The sequence below is a fragment of the Varroa jacobsoni genome, unplaced genomic scaffold, assembly GCF_002532875.2.
Source record: "Varroa jacobsoni isolate VJ856 unplaced genomic scaffold, vjacob_1.0 contig01342, whole genome shotgun sequence".
Taxonomy (NCBI): domain Eukaryota; kingdom Metazoa; phylum Arthropoda; class Arachnida; order Mesostigmata; family Varroidae; genus Varroa; species Varroa jacobsoni.
Genome location: NW_019214625.1, coordinates 58,521 through 83,610, shown reverse-complemented (window position 1 = coordinate 83,610; position 25,090 = coordinate 58,521). Strand labels below are relative to the sequence as shown.

The 25,090-nt window shown below is 37.8% G+C and overlaps 3 protein-coding genes across 18 annotated transcripts in view; 1 reads left to right on the top strand and 2 right to left on the bottom strand.

The window, feature by feature from the left end:
• Window positions 1-692: 692 nt before the first annotated feature.
• Window positions 693-6,373, bottom strand: ND-13A (NADH dehydrogenase (ubiquinone) 13 kDa A subunit). Its single transcript, XM_022853078.2, has 4 exons — window positions 6,104-6,373; window positions 5,320-5,443; window positions 1,148-1,277; window positions 693-935 (listed from the first exon to the last, which is right to left on the bottom strand). Exons 1-4 carry the CDS (start codon window positions 6,144-6,146, stop codon window positions 846-848), a joined length of 387 nt encoding a protein of 128 aa, XP_022708813.1. The 5' UTR covers window positions 6,147-6,373; the 3' UTR covers window positions 693-845.
• The window catches only part of LOC111271978 (caspase-1), a 31,104-nt gene continuing 8,333 nt past the window's right edge, over window positions 2,320-25,090 (top strand). For 3 of the 13 annotated variants that reach the window (XM_086973118.1, XM_086973117.1, XM_086973116.1), the window contains exons 1-3: window positions 7,043-7,145; window positions 20,329-20,470; window positions 21,851-21,919. In XM_086973118.1, coding sequence (XP_086829244.1) covers window positions 7,058-7,145; window positions 20,329-20,470; window positions 21,851-21,919 — 299 coding nt within the window. In that variant the 5' untranslated portion in view covers window positions 7,043-7,057. The other 10 variants (XM_022853074.2, XM_022853061.2, XM_022853070.2 and 7 more) reach the window with 10 other exon arrangements.
• LOC111271979 (longistatin) lies at window positions 13,047-18,586 on the bottom strand. Of its 4 annotated transcripts, none has more exons than XR_015315553.1 (4): window positions 17,878-18,576; window positions 17,375-17,699; window positions 15,007-15,120; window positions 13,047-14,732 (listed from the first exon to the last, which is right to left on the bottom strand). XR_015315553.1 is itself a non-coding variant. In XM_022853077.2 (3 exons), the coding sequence occupies exons 1-2, from the start codon at window positions 18,052-18,054 to the stop codon at window positions 17,409-17,411; spliced, it is 468 nt and encodes a 155-aa protein (XP_022708812.1). In that variant the 5' UTR covers window positions 18,055-18,586; the 3' UTR covers window positions 13,047-14,732; window positions 17,375-17,408. The 4 variants fall into 4 exon arrangements, 2 of the variants coding, with proteins under 2 accessions (XP_022708812.1, XP_086829246.1); XR_015315554.1 differs by having other exon boundaries at window positions 15,037-15,120; XM_022853077.2 differs by lacking the exon at window positions 15,007-15,120 and having other exon boundaries at window positions 17,878-18,586.

Below are 25,090 nucleotides of genomic sequence, written 5' to 3'. Positions count from 1 at the left end.
CAAATCATCAGAAGTGGCACTTTTCCTTATTTTGATATATTTATGAACATTTTAGATCCAACCTAATTAAGCATCGTTCGGTTTACTTCAAGGAAATCTTCGTCAAATTTCTGGAAAGCCATATGGAAACTGGCAATAAAGTTTTGGACAAAGAAAAGACGTTTTTAATTTTGGAGGGAGCTCGCTAAGTATTAAGATACTAAATAATCACTAAAATTCCGATCATAACGAATTGTTATTCGCTATAGCTCCAAGTTTTTTTTAGTATTCCTTGAAGCGAGCATTTTAGAGTATTATTGGTTTCGGATTAATGCAGTCATGAAATTCCTAACAACCTGTCTAACAGAAGCCCTCCCACCCCCCGAAGATAAGAGTTGTAGTTAAACTTTCCGATACCATTTCCATTACAAAACTCTGAATTCATACCTAACTTTTGGCAGAAAATTAAAATCAGTGTTAATCGGTTAAAGTGATTAAAACTAGTGTTAGAAAAACTCCAAAATTGGCTCTATAAACGGAAGGTAACTGTTCACAAAAAGCAGCTAAGTTTAATATTCTCAAAGATTCGTTGTATATAAAACTATATGTTTGAGGAATAATACTAAGTTTTTACCTCATAAGTTACTTACGCTTTTTATACTTATGAAATACTAAATTGAGGGAGAGATAACAAAAATGAAAAGGAATAAAAATAATTTCAACAGCTTTTATTTTCACGTATCTAAGGTTTCATTATCACTCAAGCTTAAACGCTATCTTGATCGCCTTTTGTGACTATACGTTTTTAGTATCTCCAGGTTATTAAATATTCTTATGCAAATTTAATTGATTCTCATTCGCTATATTTAATGGTGGTGTTTGGGGGACTTTTGAAAATACCGCAATCCACAGTAAAGGCAAGTGTGCTCTCCAGGCGGATCCAGGTTGATGTACACCTTTAACGGAAATATTTTAAGTCTTTACGCAAACAATACTGTGTTTTCCAGTTAGCTTTATTTGATTTACAAGTTCTAAGCAAAACCTACTTAGAGTGAAAATTAAAAAAAACGTAAAATTTAATCGATATGATTGCGATATTTACGAAGTATCGCATCTTCTTGGAATTAGCTAATATTTTACAGTTCACTTGTTCGGTCAAAAAGCTTACCTTGGGGTGACCAAGGGCCGCGTCACCGCCACTACAATATACCGAGCGAGCTTCGATACCGACAGCCGGGACTTCCGCAATCAATTTAATAGCATGATGCTTGTTCACAAGCTTCGATTTATCCACAAACCTTAGTATACAGCAACAAGGAAACAAACGATAAGCTATTATATCTGTTACTCACGGGACTAAAAAAGCGCAGCGTGCGAATAAGCAGTTTGTCTTCCTAAAGTTCTACATCGTACGAACTCAGTACAGCTGAGGTACTTCTTCCGTAGTAGAGAATGGTATAAATATTATGAAAAATGTTTGCCAAACGACACTAAATATTATTTAGTGTATTTAAGTGATTACTAATAAGAACTGGCTTTTATAGAATAGTTCGCAATACGTGTCTAGATAAAGGTATAAAGATCAGCACAAACTAAATTGAAATTGAAAAGTAAATTGAAAAGTACACAAAGTAAACGGTGACACGTTTAATTGAATTGAGGTAAGTGAATGTGGTGAGTGATGGAAAACCTGATTTATTAGCGCGTACTCTTACTAGTTAGTAGTACTCAATTCTGTGAAAACCGACGCAATTTAGCCATGACAGGACAGAGAACCAAGACAAGGCTTTCTTGTGACGCCTAAACAATGCTGAAGAGCTTAAGTACGAAAGAACCGATAAAGCGATGAAGTAACGAATGTAAAAACTGAAAGTAAGTAAAAGTTCTGAGATTTGGCTTTTTTATACGGCTTTCTGTTTACACAGTGGATAAACTTGTCTCTGCTTGTTGTTGGATTTCTTTAGGTAGATCTTTAAAGCTTGATGCGGTAAATAATGAAGAGGCACAAAAACTTGAATTAACCACAATGGTTGGACGTTGCTCAGAACTGCTTACCAATGTAGACACATAACTCGACAATAGACGAGAACATGAACAGCTCGTACATTCCATTTTTTTAGTCGGATGGCTCGTTGGTGCGAATTATAGACGTTTTATTAACTATGTTTCTATTTGTGTTGATTACAAGTCGCAAAAATAGTCATAGCTATGTGGGAGAAACTCCATATTTCATCGTAAAAATAATGATAAATTCAGATAGTGGTTATATGCATTTAATTGCTAAATGTTCTGCCCCATTCACCGTGTTTTCAACCTTACAATCGTGAGCTATCTCTCGTTTCATTAATTTTTTACACAATTTCCTTTGCGGAGATAGCGTATTTTTTAGAACGTACAAACATATTTCCCAGGTTATTAGGTCAAGCACGTAGACACAGTTCTCTGAAAGGATAGTATTATGGATTTGTCAGGGCTTTATCTTGTTATTTTGTGTGCTACTAAAATTGTATCCTTGTTTGTATGCGCGTCATTGTCAGTCTATCTGAGTCAAATGTGGAGTGGTCGGTTTGAGCAGACCTATTATGGATCGCTTGAGTCTTAGTGCGTAAGAAGGGGCCAATTGGATTAACACTTTCCCCTACATGAGTTTCCTTTTCTCATAAAGTGTCACGGACTGAATTTATGTCTGAGCAAACTCGTTGTGCGCTGTAATAACCGTTGAGAGAAGAAGTTGTTTACTAAATAATAAGACTAAATAAAATAGGCTCAACAATGCATTAAATTAATTGCGATTAGTTAGTGATATGGTGCTTTCTGTCTAAATGTTTCATTGTTGATACAATATGACCCGTCTCAGTTCATATTTTCTAAGTGTGCGACTATTTTTTTTATAAGGCTAGTATCTTTTTTACGAGAAAACATTATCTTTGGTTCATTTGCAAAAAGGTCGATGAAATACGAATTATCCCGGCATACAGTTCATTCCCATTGAGTAAATATTTTTTCCGAGGAAAACCATAGAGTGTAATGCGAATTTGCATTTTGCGATTTGCGTGACAAGGGTTGATAATTTGTCTATATATGAATTCTATATTAAAAATGATATTCTTTCTCAAGGTCTATAAAAATGGCGCAATGTTGGATTTTCAATTTCATTCACTTCTACTACCGAAATGTACAACGATGATTTTTTTTTTCTGAACTACACGCAATTTATAATAAATGAACTACATTTTCGGTATTGTTCATTTCATACTTTAATTTAAACTTGGATACTTTTTCTAAAAAAATGCTTTTATAAAGGTTCGTGACGCGAATTTGTTTAATTTTTTAAATATAACGAATATGAACCATTTTGGCCTGTTGTTCATATTCTTCGATTGGCCGAATACACACATCCTTCTAGGTTAATTTACATGGGGGAAACGCGACAAATATATCTTAATACCGAAATTGCCACGGCGTTCTAACAGGAGAACAGAATAATTTTAGAAAAATACGGGGTCTAGGTGGAATAATGTTTTCGACGAGTGTTCATGTAGGGCCAGAGGTCTGCTTAAATCTACAGATAAATTGAAGGTTACTTGGGTTTATACTGGAAATTTTGTAAACAGTTTTCAAATTTTTTTTGTAAACAAATCTCAAATAGTAGAGTACGGCAGCCGATTAAGTGTAGCATAGTAACGAAATTGCGTTCACTTTAATAGCTATCAGAATAATTATACCAAGGTAACGAAACCATTGATGCAAAGTAAGAAGTAAACTAAATCAGGAAAATGACTACTGTAACCATATAGTTATAACGGAGTGATAGGATTAGTACAACAGAGATGCCGGAGGACTGCAACCAGACCTCGATAAACAAAAATAGATGTAAAATGGTTTAGGGTAACACGAATCAAGTATTAGAACAGGTTGAAAAGATAACTGCAGCATGGCAGGAACGTTATTGAAACAATGGATGAACGACTTTCGTGCAGAAGGGTAACTGCGATTGCTTAATTGTGGCTAATAAATTGACTGAATCTAGGAAGTAAAATCAGCGTAGGAAGATAATGGAGTTCGTGCTGCAGGATAGGAGAGTTTGCACCAACAGGGTTCGTAATCGAACTACATTTCATGTTAGATTAGGTGTAACGCGGATTAAATTTTATCAAATAAAGGATTAAATCAGTGAAATCGACCAAAAAACTAATTAGTCTGACGCCGCTGAAATAGCGGAAAACGCATCTTTTGATAAACGCTCCTACAGGAATTCATCTTTAATGAATTATCCTCCGGAGGATATCATTACCAACACTCATATTTTTCAAGTTTACTTTGACGAAAGTCATTATGACCGAATGACATCATCTAGTGCCTTTAATACCTACTGAGTTGAAAGTTTCTACTATACATGTAATCACATTAGACTTTCTCACTAAACCTCTCAGACCCTCTCGACCTAAACATATAATTGGAAAATAAACAAGAGTGTAACGTACGGTTAGCTCTGATCCTTGACTGCCGAATGGCACACTACACAGCCCTACTTAATCTAGGGGTCAACACCAATACCTGCTACCCCCGTCAATCGTATCAGCCAGCCTCCAGTGTAAAGCGAGACGCTTTATGAAATCATATTGCGAAAATTAACTAGCCACTAACCCGAAACATCTCATTGACCGCCAAAACTGACCGCACTACAAACTAATCCCGGACGCTCTCACTGTTAGGCTCGCAAGTGGGTGAGTGGGTGTGTGTTAGTCTATTTGTCTGTTAACTCAAATGAAACCAGAGTCGACGATAGCGAAGACTATGCCGTTGAGGTACTGAGTAGTAAGCTTGAACGAAAAGTTGTTCCAATCATTACAAAAGGCTGCTATACTGTCATTACACCAAGCACCGACCGCTTTAGGTGAGAAATCTACACGTCCATCGCCACTTATTGTCCCATAATAAAAGTTGCATCCTTTGACGGGTCTTATATTGTCTTTCAATCTTTATATCACGCAATGGTTCCATTGTTGGATGTTTTTGCATAACTAAAATGTGTTCTAATGTGTTTCGACTAACGTGTTTCGAAAAATGTGTAAGTGTCGGGCAAAATATGTCATGAACGTCTATTGTGGAATGAACATTTTTGCGGATGGCCTGATGTAACGCGATTCTTAGAAATTACCCTATGTGCTCGCGTTCATTCGGTTGTGAAAACATACGTGTGCAGACTGAATGTGACGTAGCTCAACGACCATCGATAAAGGAATATCTGCTTGTACGTGTTCATGATGGGTTAAGTTTTATTGATCACATACGTACTAAATGTGCTTTTTCGTACAAGATCAACTGATGTCCACTAACCTGCAATTTCTGAAATCATTTTCGTCGTACTTCTGACCCGTGTGCGTCTGTATGTCTGGCGGATTCGTCTGCTTCAGAAACGCCAAACAGCGCGTCTGCGCAGCACCAGTGTACGCCTGGAAGCCTGGTTTATCGACACACAGATTAAAAAGAAAAGCAATAATTATAAGTGACAATAATGACTCGACTAAAGAAGCTGAGAAAATGGTGTTACCGGCGGGTAAGAGGTCAGTCCAAAAATATCCCTAACTCAAATTATTGCATCAAGTCCTGCATCAAGTATTCTTGATACATAATGACTGACCATTCATTCTAATTGCCATCTTTATATACGCGCCTAGATCACTCTTGAATAATAGCAAATATACTTTCATTTGGTACACAGAAGCAATTTCATGTTACTCTAATTTAGATGCGTTGTCTGCCTCTTAATTAAATCTTAACTATGAAGAGAAATTTATCACGGGATAATGACCTTCGAGAATCCATTGGTATATAACTTGGCCGCATTCTTAGACATCAATGTTCATTGCTTAAATGATGCAATGTAAAAGGGGATCATTTAATTTTTTTGCTCGCATATATATCGAAACTATTATTAGTCTAGGTTGGACTGTGCTATGTTAACGGAATAGAGATGACATAGGGGAACTATTGATAATATATATTGAACAGGCAGCGTATTTCATCAGCATAATGGATAACATATGCTTGCCTACATTCATATATAATCCGCAGTAGTTATAAACTCCGACGATGAAGACACAGAACGAAACCAACTTACCAGACAGTAATTTTAATGCCCGATGTGCCATTTCTGTGCCCATGGACTACCAAGGTGAGAGCAGATGTTAAATAACAGCGTAGTCCAACGTTTAGCACTATGTTTACGCGGATTCCGCTCTTTTAAAGAAATGTGTAGCGATTAGATGTTTACGGAATATTTACACAGGTTATTTAGAACATTAGGATGGCCATTATGAGATAACGGCCTTTGCTACTACAGACCTCATATAAACTCTAGCTTTCAGTTTTGTGCAGATTACGTGAAACTCTTACTTAACGGAACTTAAAGAGCGCCCTCTGGCGAACATTGAACCAAGCTACGCGCAAACGATACCTGGTTAGTTGTACACATGTAGCCTCTCTTCCTGACACAGTCATATTTTCTGTTTGCCTTTCTATGAGCTGGGTTCCGCTCGTTAGCTGAGATCGCGGGAGACCCAGCTGTTCTGATATCGCGGAATGCATTGTGAGTGTCGTTTAGAGCTGTTGCAAGAAAGGCTAGGTAGATGCTGGCGAGCGAAGCTAGAAGCTATATTTTTGGTAGCAGCCGAACTAAACAAATCGGACCTTTCTTCAGTGAGAGAGACCCAGCGACATCGATAGTTTAGTTAGAGTGGCCGCGGCGGCGCCTTAGTTAGTTCGGTGTTGTTGATATTGATCCATTTGTTGTGGTTTCTGAGGGGTTGTTGAAAAACAAGTTGTGTAGTAATATTATTGGGTCACTGAACTTGATTTTTTCTCCATCTATTCAACTATTTGCCTCAATTACCCATGGCAACTATTACAAATCCTTCCTCAGATGGTAAGTAACTTAGAATAAGTTTAGTAAGATTATGACGTATTCCATGCGGTATTAGTTTACTTTTTAAACTTTTGTCATAGCTTATCAACTGCATAAGGCTTCTATTTTCCCTCCTCCCCAACACTTCCAGCAACAAGAAAGAGACACTAAATGAGTCACTTTCGCCGGGCGCCCTATTCTAATGCGGCAAAGCTGATCGGACATGACGATTCAAGTACTGGCAGAAATTACGGCAACGGTGACCGCCTCTTTTTTTCAATAAGATAGATCTCTTGTATTCTAGTTGGCGAGACACTATTTCGTTACTCTTTTTTCATCGGAAAAGTCATCCCTTACGTCCGATTATGCAATTGCAATGCTCCTCTATCACAAGGTAGGAATGGAGTCTAGTAATAAACTGACCAATTCCTTGCCTAATTAGTACTTAGCCTAGTTAATTATCGGTGACAGTGGTGAACGTGATATAAATTGTGATCAACAGTCACATTGTGGTGACATCATCAGCTTGTGAAGCTCTGCTATTTAGCAAAGTGAACCGCATTAAAGCAATCTTCTCAGGCATGCAATTGTTTCGCTCCTGTTGCTGTCGTAAGCCAGAAAAAGGTTTGTGAGTATCCACAAGATGTTATGTGGATTTGGCCGAAGAAAACGCTTGTATAAATTTAGGAAAACAAGTAACACTCGCAAGGACTTCGTTCACCTCTTCCTAGAGTGCATAGTGCTTTCTTTCATTTTCTGTGAATATTGTCATTTTACCGTTCAACAATTCACTGAAAAAGTAGAGACCAGCTAAGAGTAAACCAGTAAACCACTGCAACATTCGATTGGTGTTTAATCGGCGTAGTAATGCTATACATCCATTTTAAGAGGGATTAAGAAACAAGTAGCATTTACTTTTATAAAGTATCGCATTTTCCCAGCGGGATTTACTAGGATCAGGAATAAGGTTAAATAATGAGACAACCCACGTCTTGTACGCATAATACATAAATGAAGTCCAAGCTTCGTAAGAAGTGTACCACCCAATTGAATTCTTGGAGAAAGATTTGAATGTAACGTATACATGAAGTCAAGACAAAACCAAATGTATTCATAGTTGTAGCTACCCCTTATATCCAAATTGCGTTATACATATATTATCTTATTAGCCTAGTATGTTATACGGATAAGTTTCTAATAGATAAGTTGAAATAAACAACTTAATGTAATCAGTTGACAACTTCGATTCATGACGATGATCTACGAGATTACGCGGAGTACAGCTGTTAAACTTCCTACTTATGATACTTGCTGGTTGAATACAAGCTGAAGTCTATCCTATAGCGCTCTAAATCTGTAAGAATAGGATAATCCTACTTTAGCTGTTGGAATATTTTCCTTGCTGATATTGATTGGTGAAGAAAGCAGCTTGAAATTAGTGTACATGAATGTTTGATTTAAGACTCCAATCCCGATTGCGTTCGGTATATACATATATATCTATACCGAATTCACTGTAAACCTATTTCTTTAAATGAACATAGGCAAAATATTTCTATTCGGCATAAGGAAAATATTAATGAAGCATTATGCTCAATTCCTTAGCCTCTCGAAAACTGTTTGTGTGTGTCTGGTGTAATTACACACTTTGTTATGAGTAGTGGTTTGGAAGTATCATATGATATTTACCCCGAATTTTTTCAGGAAAACGATGGAGGTTGAGTCTTATGTTAGAATCTTTGCGTACTGTTCTAAATACGATTCGGGATTTTAGGAGCTAAAATGCAGTACGTCTGTGCTACCGTCAGTTGTTATGCGTGTTTAAATCTGCTATATACATATATATCTGCTATATACGTATATAGCAGAAGCACTACATGAGACAATAAAGTTACAGACAAATATCTTGCTACAAAGACAAATATCTTGTTGACGGTACGCAGGCTCGATGGTCCATCTTATGGTATGAAATTCTGGTCACGAAAGAGTTTATTTAACTGAAACACCATTCGTAATTTTACGCGCTAATCTAGTTTTCCAAAAGAGTGTCATGAAGATTCATTTTATTAGTATCAGCTGGAAAGGTAGCTTCGGAGTGACAAATGTTTGGCCTGTTTGCATTATATGTGTGGATATATATATATCCATGGAAAGCGGTAAGGGTAAAGAGTAAGTAATTATACAATTCTATACATACTGTAAACTTCCTACTAAGTAGCAACGTACAGTGAGAAAGCGTTTTTAGCAAGCACCGGTTTTGTCTGGATCATTATTAATAGATACTTCAATAACGTTTTATTGTAATCAGCTTCCCCTCCCCAGCGAAGTTCTGTTGATTTTTAGATGCTGTTCTCCAATTTGGATATACATGACCAGATGAGATCTCCAAGATTACCATTGTCTTTTTAAATCTAACTAGAGGTGCCGTTGCTCGTTGATTTAGGGCACGGTATTGACATATAATTCGTATGCTGTGTGCTGAGTTGGAACTTTCTTATATATTTTCTTTCTATATATAGAGTTTCTTATATATTGTCTTGAAATTAGTGCAATTCCCGCCGTAGTCTTTTTCTTGCAGGAGAATTCGCCTAACGATTAAGTTGAAGGCTTTAATCATTCAAAATTTGTTTAACCTTTGGGGCGCGTGTGATGCCTTGTAAAGGTTGTTTACTGTAGTCAGTTATAAAAGCACCGTCGTGGAACATTTAGTAATTTTATATCTCGAGTTTACATAGATCTAATAATTGAAAGTGCTTAATACGCAATATACGCTTTTTTTTAGATTATGCTAATGTACAATATATTCCCGTTTTCTAAAGGAAAATCTCTAATGGTTGCAAAGCAAGTTTGTACATTCTACTTAATCACTTCATTCTGTAGAGCTTGTAATTTACACATCATTTTCATTCGTTAATGGCTATCAACCGTTGGCAAAGCAGTGATAATAAACGCGTGAAGGCCACGCGACCACTGACACAGTTAGTATCGCCGGGGATGAAGACACAGTTTAAGATAATCTTAACTTGTGTAGCGTGAGCCAAGAACAGCACCTGTGTCTAAAGTGCGATTCCTTAATATCACAGTATTTTTGGTTTGCATAGGACCAGCCATTGGGGATAATATAGTATGAGCGGATCGGAACTGTGATTTTTAGATAGCTTTAGCATTTGTGTTTTAGGAAAGAAGCGCGTTTTATAGTTAGAGCACTCTTTGGAATGTTATCATTTGCGCGTCTGAACGAAAAAAAAATATATATACGACAATACGAATAAACTTGATGTGTCTTTGGGGATGTCATAGTAATTATTGTAAAAATATTATGCTGGAAAGTTTCAAGATATTTCCTGCAAAGAAGTCTCTAACTTTATTTCTGTTTACGTCGCGCCTTCAAATGCTAGTAGAGAGACTTTTCTGTTCTCATTTATTATGATTATTATTACATTTCCTGTACTACTACTATTACATCTTCACATGGTATAATTTATTCATTTTCACAGACTCATAGAACTTAACCAAAGATAAGCTGATGATTATAAAACCTTTGTTTTTCCAAATTCAACAACTGAGAGAACTAAACTCTGGTTGGAAAAAGTATTAGGTGTACCTACATCAATATATTTAAGCACAATAGCAGGTTAAATGACCAAAGCAGAAAGTGACATTCTAGCTATCGGTTAGCAGTGCAAGCTTCAAAATGGTAAAAAAGAGCCAGAATATTATTAACTTTAATCCGTATATCTGGTTCGCTTGATCTGAGAGTGACAAAAGAACAATTTAATGAGCGAGTAAACTGTGTAAATATTCAGCTACTAAGAAGCCCACAGATCGTAGGGTTGAATTGTTTTAGAAGAGAAATACATAACTGTAAATTGCGCTATGAAACATTTTTTTCCTATCTAGTTTAAAAGCTAATAAAGTTTGCAAAGGCGTGAATGTATGAAGAAATGCAAGAGCAACCCTTCGAAAATAAGGGCAGTTTAATGCCAATATATAGATTTGCATATGCAGACAGTAGCATTGCTGTAGTTTTTTCCTCGGTTAGCTGTAGCTTAAAGTGATTTACACGGTGTCGAGGCGTTTTTATCAAGAAATTTACAGCGGGACTTGGCTAACGCATCCTATCGTAAAGCGAACAAATTTCGTCTAGTGTACCTTTTTATGAAAGCTTTGCTTTAAATCAGTGACCGTAAAAAAGTGTGACGTGACTGTACGCATACACAAATATAATAAATTTACCGTAGCAGCAATGTCATTGTTGTATCGAATGAGCGTCGGATAAGATAGCTTTTAATATTTTACTTATAATTTGTTGAAGGGCATACAGTTCTGCAGCCCTCTCTATGGCAGAAGTGACACTATCTGCATTTTCGGATACGTATACCCTGCATGGCTATTGCACCCCCACTGTGTCGGTGATTCGAGTGAGTCAGATAATGATTCTAACTGTGGTTTATGACGTTACTCATTAGAACCTTGTACTTGGTTCAAAGTCCTACATTCATGTAAGTGGCAGCTATCCTACCACTGTTTTATAAGAGATGCCTTTAATAACACACTGCTATGCAGTAAAGTTATACCTTTAATCCTATACAATAACTAACTAAGGTCATTCCCATATCTGGCAAATCATAATTTTGGCCTACATTTCTTCGGACGAGTGTTTTGTATGCTTAAATTTCAAAAAGATTGCTTGAGTACGGGTTCATGTAAAATGGCGATGTAGAAATTGCCCGTTGATCACATGTGCGCTAGGATAACGGGCTCGTCAAGAAGATTTCGAGGTACTCATTGAAAATTTGTGATGAATGTAAGTATTACTTTATTTTTGTAGCTTAAAGAATATCGTGATTTTCGTAGAAATAGTAAAAAAATGTTTAAAAGATGTAAACTTTTTGTCACGAGCGATAGAATAACAACTTGACGATAGAAGTATACAAAGTTAATTGCAATGAGCGGACTGAAGACTTGGTAAGGAAAAACAGGATATTTGCTGTAAAGTAACGAATAATGTAACAAAATAATGAGGTCGCGATCATTAATAATAATTAACTAGAATAGTTTCCTCTGAAGGGATAGAGTTACAACAAGAAGTAATCGAACCAAAAACGACTGCGCAAACAGTGAACGCATTCTATTCATAAAAAATACGAATTGTATTGGCGCCACCCAGCTGTAACATATTAAGTTCTGTTTATAGATTTTTTTTATTTAATAGATATTTTTATGGCTCTATTTATCGATTTCAATTATTTTACAGCTTCTTGTCGTAAAACGTTAGAAGAAATGAATGTGTGTAGGCGACACCTTCCTCGCTCGAATCTCTTATTTCAATTTTTTGTACTCGGTAAATTCATGCAGTTGTGAGGTTGTTGAGGCAGCGTTCGATCATACCTTGTTGGGGGTTCATAAACTATACACCGGTGGCATGCTGTAGCATATTAGAAAGACGCTTGATAATAGATTGCCGTTTTCGGAAGTGCGCATTTGGCATTGTTTAGGGTGACAAATAATAGCAAAAGCGTCAAATAACGCATGATATTCACTTTTGTTGGTTGCAAGATGATTCGCTGTATTCATTAGGGGCGACTAAAATATTTTTACACCTAAAGCTCTGTGACTCACTGAATATTATCTCGACTATTATTATCGTAACTAACTAGTACAACTGAGCGGTCGTTTTCTGTGTTCAATGCGGGCGGCAAAAAGGGTCGTGTGCGTGAGCTTACGACGCAGAAGTCTACAAAGATGTCACTTTTACCTTTGGGTTCGTAGTTCAGATTGGCCTTTGGGTTTGTTAGTTATTACGCAGTTCGGCCAGCATTGGTTGCGCATCGTCCTATGAAACGTCCATAAGGAATACAAATTAAACTAAATGAATATTATATAAGACAACATACATATCTAACTTATAACTAACTACAATTGTTTTTTTTTTTTTATTGAATTACTAAATAGCTTTTTAGATTTGGTGTTTGCCTCAATGGTTGCAAGGACAACTAAATTTAGAAAAGTCGGAAGAGCTTTGTTCAGATCCCAAAACGTATGTTCCTTAAAAGCTATGCATTTGTAGGTTTAATGCACTAAATAAACAAACGAATCAGTTATTGGTCCTTTGTTGTATATATTAGACTTCTGATTCAATAAGCAGCCAAGCGTTAAATACTGTTCAAAAGCATCTTATTTTATTATGACGGCTGATAAAAACTTTAGGAAGTAAAAAAATAATAACTAACAGGGAATTCAAAACAGAAGTCAAAAGATAAGTTGTAACATATATTCACACCCTCTGTTAATTGTAGCTGTATGTGCTTTCAGCTTTTTTTAAAAATAATCTCAGTCGTTTTTCAAAATTTGCTTCTAGTCTGTTTCTAATATTGTATAGTAATTATTCAAAGTCGTTGAATTAACTTCGATTTCTTCGAAAAGTAATGGCACCTTTATTTAATCTTCGCTTTTATGATCTTTTGTTTGCTAATGTGCATTTGTTTATGCTTTACGTTGGCGGATCATTTTTTCGGAGTCACAACATTTTATAATCTAAAATCTTACGCCTGAACCCTGAAAAATACCTATATCTGAATAGTATTCTAAATTATTGGATATTCGTCGTACGCGTCTCATCTATATATGGTTATTTCGGCAGCTTTTTCTAACCTTGCTGTAAGACCAACAAGAAGTGCTGGTGACGACACACTTATTTTTGGAATCTAAACTCAGTGCACAACATTTAACCATCAATAAATGAAAAATTACACAAGCGATACGTGCGGAATATTGTATATATATAATATTTGATTATTGCCAGCATCTTATGCTTGAAAAATCATGTAGCCTCTTCAAAACCCAATCCCGACAAAGTGGTTCAGGTAAATACTATAAAAGTAACTTGGTACGCTCATAGAGTGCTTCTGAAATTTCACATCTATACTGTGTTCTATTGAAGTAGTATGATAACAAGCACGTAGTTGAAACGAAACATCTTGAAAGTACAGCTTGCTGTCTGTGAAAGAGCTTTACTCGTGAACATTGTAAAAAGTCGCGATACGTCTTGTTTATTTATCACTCGTTTATTATTGGTTCTTCTCTATCGTGTCCGTCGGTTTTATAGAGACATGGTTGCTTGGTCCTATTATAGGTAAATCGATGGCTTTACAGAGCACACCTATATCAAATATATCTTGGCTTTGCAAATTCACTTCTCGCATACGTGTTTTACTATATATGCCTTCGTCTATAACTATCAGAATTTGGAGAAAAATCGAGGTTACAGACCTAAAGGTGATTAAAAATCAAGGATCCTTAACCAAGATAAGAATAAAAACCAAGAGCCGTTATCCCCAGTACATATGGCCGAGCAAATCTTCTTATCAAAAATGTTATCAAGTAATCTTTCTTGCATATCTTAATTTATCAAAATGTTTGTGCACTGTATTGCACTCACCAAACGTTGGCTATCAAAATGCTGAGAAAATGTCGAATATCCGGCATGTAAGAATTTTCCTGTACTCTGTTTGAAACAGTGAAAGTGCGATTTCTCCTATCCTCATAATGGACCAAAGCATACGTACTATAGCATTAGGTTGAGTAAGTGGTGCGTTTTTTCAAAGGCTTTTTTTTTCCACTTTTCCTCTCTTGTTATTGCATTCAATCTACCGGTTCAAAGCGCTGCTCTCACTGCGTAATATAAGTACGATTTTAACTTGGCAGAACTTTTTAAAGATGAATGTTTTTGTGGAAAAAAAAGTAATCAAATTTTCGACATGTTCTGTACTATGACTTTCGCGCGGCATAAACGCTGTCAAAACAGATCGCGAAATTTTTCTTGTACACGATAATGGCGTAGTAACTGAAAGGATTAAAGAAAAGTTTTGAAATGTTAGAAAGTTTTGTAACGACCATCCGAAAGCACTTTTAAAGAAAGACTGCTGAAAAACAATTTGGGAGTTTAAAAGATGGGCTGCTGCTACAAGACCGTCGTTGACCACCTCAAGTCCCTTGGTTTTACGGCGAAAATTGAAGTCTCGGTATTTCAAAAACCCAAACAAAGAGCCAAAGCTTTGACTTTAACCAGATATTTATCTAGAATGGATCATGTTTGCTTTTGGTGGAACTGCAAATACCCGATATATCGTGAATCGCGTCCTACGAACCAAACTGTTAATCGGCCCGATTGCGTCGAGTTAACAAGGTTATTCAAGGAAACAAAAGCAGACGGGGTTAGATTATCCTTTTTCCTGAAAAAGTGAAACGCACACAGTAAATATCGTCGAAGCTGCCCCTTTAGTCTTCAACTAGGAGCTTCTGTCGCACTCTCCGTATTTTCCGCACTTTATACCACTGAATTTAATTTTTTCCGTTCATTGAACAATCATCATTGTGGCCTTACTTTTTACACGGGTGAGCAACGCAAAATGTAATTGAAAAACGTTTCAAGACGAAATCTACTACCTTCTCACAAAATGTCTTACATTATTTGATGAAAAAATAGGGGAAAATTGTGGATAATAGCACAAGATACACAACGTAATAACTTATTGTCACAGGAATAAACAATGCCGTGTTGTCCATTGCTGGAAAAAAAACCGCGAAAAAAAAATGACCTAACATACAGTTTTTGCATTTAGAAAAGCGGTAAATAGAAATCATTCATTATGAAATACTACTTTTACACGTAGCAGATATAAATCAAGATGTCTTCTTGATATCAAAACCACACGAGTTAACGTATACGGAGAGTTTCTTTGCAAAGAAGCCACAGTCAAACTTGACTATCATTTTCGGGTATGCACATTTGTGAACGCACAGAGTATGCTGTTAAATGTCGCGGTTTGCGGTGTAATGTTTGTCTTATCTGTGATTAAGCCAATCTTATAATATCCAGTGACTCGGCAAATATAATGTCTATACTATTGGGAACTAACGCACACAAAGCAACTCAAAAGCTACAACTCTTTCGCTGTCTTATTTCTGACATCAACTTAAAGGCATTCCTACGAGACGTTGCACGAAATAATTCACTCTACGACATATCATCAGGCTGGTGTGTGAATAGACTACAGTTCTGACAAAAATTTATCGGTATTGAGAAACGCAGAGCCACATTCTAAATGACGGCGCGCAAATACGGTTTTTTTTTCAAGTATCCAACTACCATTAAAGGACAACCTTTCGCTTTCCTGCTACTGGTATTGTTGTTTTTGTACCTCAATGGAACTAAAAACCCAAATATGGGCTTTTCTGTTTTAAATGCACTAAAAGTACCGCATTTCTAACCGTATTAGAGATCCAAAAGTTCAGAAAAATGGGTATGTTTCTTGTTATTCATTTCCGAATATGCCATTTATAGCATATTGTTTTGCTTATAAACAAACGGACCAGCTCCGTTTAGACTGTTCACAGTCACTAGAAAAGCGAAAAAAAACGGTTTAACTCTGGAACACAGCTCAATGAAATTAGCTGTTAGCACACGGTCTCTCAAAAGATGATGGCGACTCGTTCTTGCTACGAAGAATCATTAAAACCAATAAAACGCTTTGTTCATTTTCTCAGGATTCAGACGATTTCGTTTTGGGAACGGCGGTAACTTACACAACATTGCTGGTCAATAAAACAAGCCACTTTCGGTACTAGCTAATTCCATTAGTTCTTGACGTTTCGCCAGGCTTTTCGGGGAGTTATTTGTGTGTTTCTTTCTTAACCTAGGTCTCTACGGCACTCACATAACAAAAGCTTACAAGCATCCATCCTGATAATGTCCGAGTCAGAAAAGGACTTCGAAAAATGGAAAAAGAATAATGGCTAGCTGAAGATGTGAAAACGCCTCTGGCCACCACAATAACTTACTCAACGACTGAACAATTTGTACTCTGCAGTTTTGTTGTTCTTGCAAATATTTTTATTCGGTTTTAACCGATATAGTAACCGTCGCCACTAGAACTGTGTTCTAACTGCACGTGTGGGAGCAATTTGCAAATTAGACAGTGATGATAGTAAATATGGGGATACGTTTGATGGTCTTACATCACGTTCTTCCACTGTTTTATAGGCCATCTGCAGATCTATGATACCACACATATGAGAATTTTGGTGCCTAAACTACTGACAGATATGTCGATTAGTTTGTACCCCAGATAATTAAAGTTCCTTTATTTATACTTGTATACACACAATTCACGCATAATATCAGTATACGCATTCTTCGAATAGCTTCTGTATTGTAATGCCTTCGAATTCGTTTGCCATTCGATATTAGTGGCATTGTTGTCATGTTGAGTAGTTCAGCAGTGTCCTACTAATACTGTAACAGCTTAGAGCGATTACTTGCATAACTAAAGGTTGTTCCGAAGCGTCGTTATTTACAAGGAGTTCGGTGGGGGATATTGAAATCCAACTATCAAAATTCTTATAAACGAAAAAAGAGTTTAGAACGGGTAGTACTGTTAAGTTAAAACTACGTTAAGTAAAGTAAAATCCGTTATTTGCACCTACCTACATCATTTACAAACAGGCCTAACGTTAACCACTACGCTGACCCTCCTGATTTGTATCCCTGTAACCATTCGGCAAAGCTTAGATGGCCATCCATGTTCGAATCGTGTCTCATTGTATCGTCTACAAGTTGTACAAGCGTCTCTAATAATGGATGAGGGTTGTCTTCATTTTCGCCTTGTTTATGACCTTCGTGCGCATGAGTGAAAGCTCGCATCATCTCTAACCCGTCCAATTGATTGTTATCATCAAAGTCGTGCATTCGCATTAGATAGAAAATTGACTCCTCAATGGTGAAGGTCCCGTCACCTGACAGCTGGATCACCTGAAATGGCGACATGGGAGCATAGGCACATCATCAATATCATGTGACTGTTACAACATATTAGGAAAAAAAAAAAGCCCTGATCGCTGTTGTGAAAAACTGTGCAAGAGATCTTTGGAAGAGGCGCAGGCAGTACAGGACATCCCTAGAGTGTAATTATTTTACAAACAAGGCTCACCTGATGCAGATCCTGCCGAATGTGGTCCATATCGCGGACTATTGCTCCGCTAGAGTACTTTACTCGAATTTCGGCCGCACGTGCTGGTGTCGTAATCGTAGACATCGTAGGGTTTTGACAACAAACGGTCAAGCTGAACAGTAGAAGGCAAATCAAGAATATGGCTCTACGCATCATCTTTATACACAGCACACACTTCAGTAGTCCTTTAGACACTTTCTTTGTACAGAGAATTAAAGTTTTCAATGCTAATAGGATAAATGAGGCACGGACGCGGTATTCAGTAAGAGATTCTTGTTGGCGCAACTACCGCGATATTGATGTCCTTGTCTTGCCAGTCATTCAGTGACAACTTGGCGGCCTATTGCTTAGTTTGGTTCGTGGAGTATCTACACTTGCATTACCGTTGACGCTCTGTGTGGTGACGCTGATACAAAACATAATCCAAGAAGTGGTGGTAATGGTGGTCGGGGCGACGTGGTATAGCACTGAGAGCCTATTGCCCAGTGCGCTTCTTGCCAAATGACAAAGTTCAATCAAATAGTATCGTGCTGCTATTGAGAGCTCTGTAGATGCAGCGTTTCATAACGGTAAACGGCAAAAGCGAGCGCTGAGTCGTGCGTTTTCATGGGCATCGAGAGCAGCACAAATGTTTTTGTTTATGACAGGTCTAATGTGGGACATTTGGGTCATTTAGACATCTCTTTGGCCGGGCCTGTGCGAGAAAGAAAGAGCGCTTTCCGCACGGCACACGATGGCACAAAAATTCCCACTACATTTAGCATTATAGATAAGAAAAATAGCTCTAATAACCTGAACATTTCGTATCATTTTTATTAAACAATTACAATTAAGTTTATTTGGTTAAGCATCCGTGGAGACATTCGTTTGGGGCTTTTAGACTATTCCTATAAACATTAAGCTAGGTGAGTGATAACTAATTCTACCTTCTGAGCCAAAGTGTTTATGATGGGAGCTGTTTCGATGGTTTCGTGCGGGAACCTAGTTTGATTGCCGTCTGTTGTGTTTGCACTTTCCGTTAGAAGTTGGCGCATGCGCATCAACCTGTCGAATCGATCTCTCAGTTTGCTAGGGTAGGAAAAGCTTAAATGTTTAAACTCCTTTGGCGCGAATATTGTAAGAAACAAGTTTTCAAAATGGGCTGCTTTTATGTAGATGTAGCGTGTTCTGTCTGTAGTAGGTCTCTGATTTTTTTTCGTTTGTAAAAAATATTCAAAAATAGTAGGAAACGGCGTTGCAAATGTAGAATATGTGTGTTTTCAGAAGGAAAATGGACTAGAACAACGGTCTAGACACAAATTTATCATGCATATGTTGACACTTAAATAACTTCAAACATTAATAATAATGAACACTATGATAGTATAATACTACTACAGTACTATGATAGTAATAATTATTATTATTCGTTTAGCGTTGCATGAATGGAATGGGCGCACCCTTACAACTAAGATGAAACATTCTATTAAGTATGAGGAAATCAGGCTGCCATCCTGATGTTGCTAACTCAAGCAGACGATACTTTCCTAAGGAACCTAAATCTCGTTATAACAATACATAAAGAAGAGAACCAAAAATCATTACCCTATCATTCTTCAATGTAGTAACGTGACTTATACTATCCTAGAATACAAAAAGCCTAAACTTTAAAACGGTACATCATGCCGTTGCGAAAACATCACGCTTCCGGTAAATTATTTTGAGACTTCATTCACACACATAACTTTGCTGCCAGCATCGAACTCATATAAAGTACCCTTGCTAGTTATGAGCTTAACAGAAGCCATTCGATGAAAAAGTTTTCTATCAAATACAGTTTATTTAGTAGTAGTAGTAGTAGTAGTAGTAGTATATGTGAAATTTCTACTAATGTGGTTAGCGACGTCGATGCATTAGATTATCGTAGACTAACCTGAAATTTCTGAAAGAATAACCTGAAATAAGTTTCTAGCATTCTGTTGTTGCCCTTGAACGAGGTGTTTGCCTTCTCTCATATTAGCAAGACGTAGCTTCCTCAATACTACTACTACTACTGACGGTAAATCTGCAATTTTGCCTTCATCAGTAAGATAGTTTTCGTTTGCTAATGTAATGTTTCAACAAATCAAGAAATATCAAAAGGGCAACATGCTTTCTGACAGGGTGAACTGAAACAAGAGATTAAGTGCTGGCTTTTCCCAATGGATATCAACAACAACAACAAGCTGGAAGGTATTTTCCAGGGTATAGTTCCTTGTCTACGTATTTCATCTGTAATCAAAGATCGATAGTTATAAGTCGTAGGTAGCGTACAGGTATTACAATAAATATATTTAACTGCGTTGATTTGTACAAGCTACTCTAAAGGTTCCAATTTACGAGAAAGAAAAAAAAAAAAGTATTTAAACGTAAGTACGGTTATCTATTGTTTGGTTGATTTCCATCTTACAGGCGACTCTGATATATCAGGCGTATCAAACGAGTCACAGATTTCGAACAATGGGCAAGCTATACGTGGTATTGCTTCTTCTATGGAGGGACAGGCAGCAGACAGAAATGATGCCATAAAATTTGGCACCTCGTTTGGCTTTCGGTTAGTAGAACAGCTTTGCAACTACGTATGACCATTTTAGAAGTACTTTAGCATTATGTCTAAAGGTTCCATGATATATCATCGTTGCGATAGTGGTATGACTGTCGTAAGGCTTCCTGATTTGAGTGACATCGTGTCTCACGTTGATGATTGTGGATCCACAGAGTGTCAGCCGACCCTGTGGGTTTGAGTGTCAACATCGTTTACCACAGAAACGTTCGAATAATAATAGCCTTTGTTAACAATAGTTGGTTCTATGAGATGAACTTATTTACCAACAGGCACCTTTGCGAAAGCTTCGCTATCATTTTTGCCGACAAATCTAGCTCAGCGTCAACGATGTGATGCCTTTGCACGTGATTTGTTTCGACCGAGCACACTTCCGATTGGTTTAGATTGTTATTTGTTTATAGTCTCTTACTCATAAACGTAGCGCATCAAACATTGCTCATTGAAGCTTCAAGCACATCTTTAAAAATCGTTATGGAATGTGATGATTTTTATACCGTTAAGTTGTGCTTGGATCCACCTTTGTTCGAGTTATCGAAGACTTACCTCCTTCCAAGAAAAAAAAACACGAGTGGTTCCACATTGTGCCTTTCACGTCAACAGACACGTTTTGTATAAAACAAAACCTATCTGTAGTAAATAATTTGTGGTCTCAAGATTCAAACTGACAAAGAGAATTCATATCATGCTCAGTGATTTATGGAGAAAAAAAAAAACTGTTCGACAAAAAGACGATAGTTGGATAGAATTTCGAAAATCTCATTGAGTGACTCGCTGCAAGTACAGCTGTAGGGACCAATAGAAGTATGAATTTATTTTTGGATGTGCAACTTTTTGACGACCTTCGTTGGACACAAAGGATAAAGTTATCAATTCATAAATATCAAAACACAAGCTTAAAACTTGGCGAAGGCCTAGATTTGTATCTAGCGCCGTGTCTGGACGATGGTACATTTTAATTATTTCTTTTTCAAGTTGACTAAGCCCAATTGGAGCAGTTAATCAGCACAGGATATCAATATGCATAGAAGCTTTGATCTAAATAGTGGAAGTTAAGCAGAGCCGGCAGACCGTGCGTGTAGTTGTAGTATACTAAACAAACTCAACAGTTGAGTATTTCACAGTCAGCGACATTTGGGTAAGGAGCAAGCTTGCTGTGATCGGAGTGCTAGGTGAGAAACAGGGCATGTTTTACGCTCAGGCTTACAGCTTATTCTAACCTATTCGTGTCGTACCTTTTACTGTTTTCTAACATGCATCAGTGACACTAGTGTGATTGAACTCTTCTTGTTTTTTGCTCGGGTATATTGTTGTCCTTCATCACGCTGGTTGATCGCTGCGACTGCTACGTGACACACACGTCGATTTCAGCTCGTCGGCATCGTTGGATACCCTGGTCAAGGCGAAGGAGGAGGTGACCTTACTGTTTAAGGCAGCCGCGTATGTTCAAGTTACCTTGCTGTTGTCTGAGGCACAAGTGCCGAAAACGCGGCGTTTGTTGCAGCACGCAGACTGCATCAATTTTCTTCTAAACGTAGCCTGAATGTTTCACATTTTGTTTCCCACAGTTCATTTTTAACAAAACTCCATGAAGCTTCTTCCCTGTGCAAATATTAGTAGTGTTCGTTTGTCCCGGGACAATTAACCAGATCGTTTACACTTTATTAACGGATAATCATGGCACGTCTGATAGCGACACTGAAGATTCAAATTCTCTTTGAATTATATTTCAAGTTCAGTTCGATTACGGCTCCATTCATTTCTGTGTGTCGTTATTTGATTTTATGTAAGTTAGCATGATCCTCGTAAGATATGACCCTAATGTCTACTTAGTTTGTCAAATAGCTTATTTGGCAATAATATTATTAGAAATATATTAAATGTTTTCAGCATCCTCCATACTTATGAAAAACGTCATTAGTATCTAGACTTGATCACTTTAGATGAACTTTCTTATGTGTCGCTACCTGTTAGTACATGATTTTCCCTGTTAGATGTCCTACGTTTGTGAATGTGAATGCTATATCTATAAAATAGTGGTTATCGCTTGCATTTCTCTAGTGCCTATTTTACCTATGTGTTGCATGCTGCTCTATGTGTTAGCTATTATTCGCTATATATGCCAACTTTCATAATAAGATATTAGCAAGATGTGGCGCAACGATTCGACACAAGACCATGGATATCCGCACTCGCATGTCTTCTAAATGCCACCTGCTGGAAAACGGCTGAATAGTTGATTGACGAATAGCCAGTGGAAGTACTCCGTAAACGTGCGCAAGCCTCGCTACGCAATCCTGGGTACTCACCAGCCGACAACGTTTTGAGTCCAAGAAGTAATTCCTAGGAAATCTCATTTCACGGTTTTCACTGTTGTACGCAACAGTCCAGCGAGAACTGAACCTGAATACTTCAACAATATCGCAGAAAATCGATTGATGATGTTTCGAATCATTTGTTTTGCTAGTCTGATAGACTAGGGATTCCAGATAGCAGCTGCGAAACGGCAGTTAGTGTTGTTCCAAATAGTCTTGGAAAGACCAGCCACAGAACTATATACCGCTGTCCGTAATAACGGCTCGCACGACCTCGTCGCGATGTTACCAAGTGCCTGCAGGCGTCCCGCACTGCCCACTCGGTCAATGTGACAAGACTGGAAAAATGTCCGAGGCGGGTACAGTGGTATACATTTTCCAGGTTATACATAGGGCCGACCCAAGCTCAGAACGGATTCGAGTCTAGACCGAGGTTGCAGATTGGGCCTGTCGAGGAAGCGACTGTCGTTTGATAAAAGTATTGCTTGTTGCTTGGTTTCGTCGTCTTGCAAATGAGCTGTATAATTACTGCCCAACTAAATGAACGTTTCGAGTACGTCCGATACTAAGTATCGCTTTAAATTGTTGATTCTTAGTGCAAGACGAACTGGGTCTATACCCAATATTGAATCTAGAGACCTACCAAAGATCCTATATTGATTACCTAACCTTCTCGCCCGGCAAAGCATGACGCTTTCAACATGCGCACGGGTTAGAAACTCTTGGATTGTGTTGACGACAGGCTAAACAGGCAATAGTCATCCTAGACCGGAATAGCAGGGTGGGCTTTTTTTCTTATCACCTAACTGCGTGTCTCCCTGCTGCAGAACAGTTATTAGTGGTACTCGGCGAGGGCTGTTCCGGTGGTAGATTCAAACAATTTAATGCCAAAGATGATGGCGGCCAGCGCTTGCCATAATATTTCCTTGAGGTTTTTCAGAGAAAGATAGCATATGATTTAAGTAAACTGATGCCATTTCATTCTTTAGTTTGACGAGAATAAAATTTTTCAGTTGTCGGATCGTGACAAAGACATTGGTCTGTCCAAACGGCATCATTTAGCAAGTGCAAGCTATCCCTGCTGTAAGACACCCTTTTCTTTTTATCGGCAGGCGCCATAAGAGTCTGCCACAATATAGTAATCAAATCCAGGATAAACAAGATCTGAAATCCGCTTGATGCGTTGAGGGCATCATCAATTCCAGGCAGAAGCAACAAGTCCGTCGTTGTGACTGCGTTCAACATTCAATAATCGATGCCAAACTAGTCAAATGCGTCATTCTTCGTTACGAGAGCGAAGCTTAGCCAGGATGTCTTTTCGCAACCCTATCCGGCGTTTGTTGTACCTCTTCCATGATGCACCGGTTTCTGGCCTCTGACTTGACAGGACAAACGTCTGTAACGCGGCGGCTGACGGCCGACTGTGTATAGCCATCTGCCTTGGCACATGTTTGTCTGTTCAACGGTTCACCCCACCGTGCGGTCGTCTTCTTCTTCTCAACCCAATGGGAAACTGTTAACCAGTTTATCGTCGACTGACACGGGCCCCTAGAGGTATCTGATAACTCGCTTGACGTTTTGGTCCGCAGACTACTTGTTGACTTGTACGATTTTCTATTTTGTCGATTCACTTTCTGGGTCTGTTAAATTCTAGTTTCTCGAAGTCCCCCGCCCTCGACATGGACTAAAAGGCCCTAACTGGGCCATATGCTAATTCGTAATGCACACCAGTATCCGTTTCGTAGTAGGTTGGGGGAGACGGTCCCTACCAAACTTTATGCATTGTGCTCTAAATTTTGCGAAGACACAGTATATGCATATCGGGTAAATAGAGGATAAATTAAGACAAGATTTTTGCCAGCTTCCCTAATGAAACCAGATGTTGCGTAACTTATTTTGTGTGTTTACACAAAGACGTTCCTGACGGTCGTATTTCATGCAGCTGTCAGTCGCCTTGATCACGAAATGCCCTTGTCAAATATCTGTATTTATATCATTAAACGAGTACTCAACAACAAAAGTGAACTAATCAGTGTTGTCCTTCGATTACACCTTGTAAATAGTAGTTCAACAAATATAAATTAAAATTGTTGTAAGTTAATGTCCTACGAATTTCTTATTATTCTAGTCATGTATTCATTTTCTCGCTAAACCGAATGCGCTGGAAGATATAACTCTACCATTTGATCATGTAGCCACCACAGTTCTTAGAGTATGTCTCTGAACTTTTGTGGTAACGGGTACACCTTTCTGTAGGAAGCATGTAGATGTTATGTTTGTTTAAAATATAAGACCG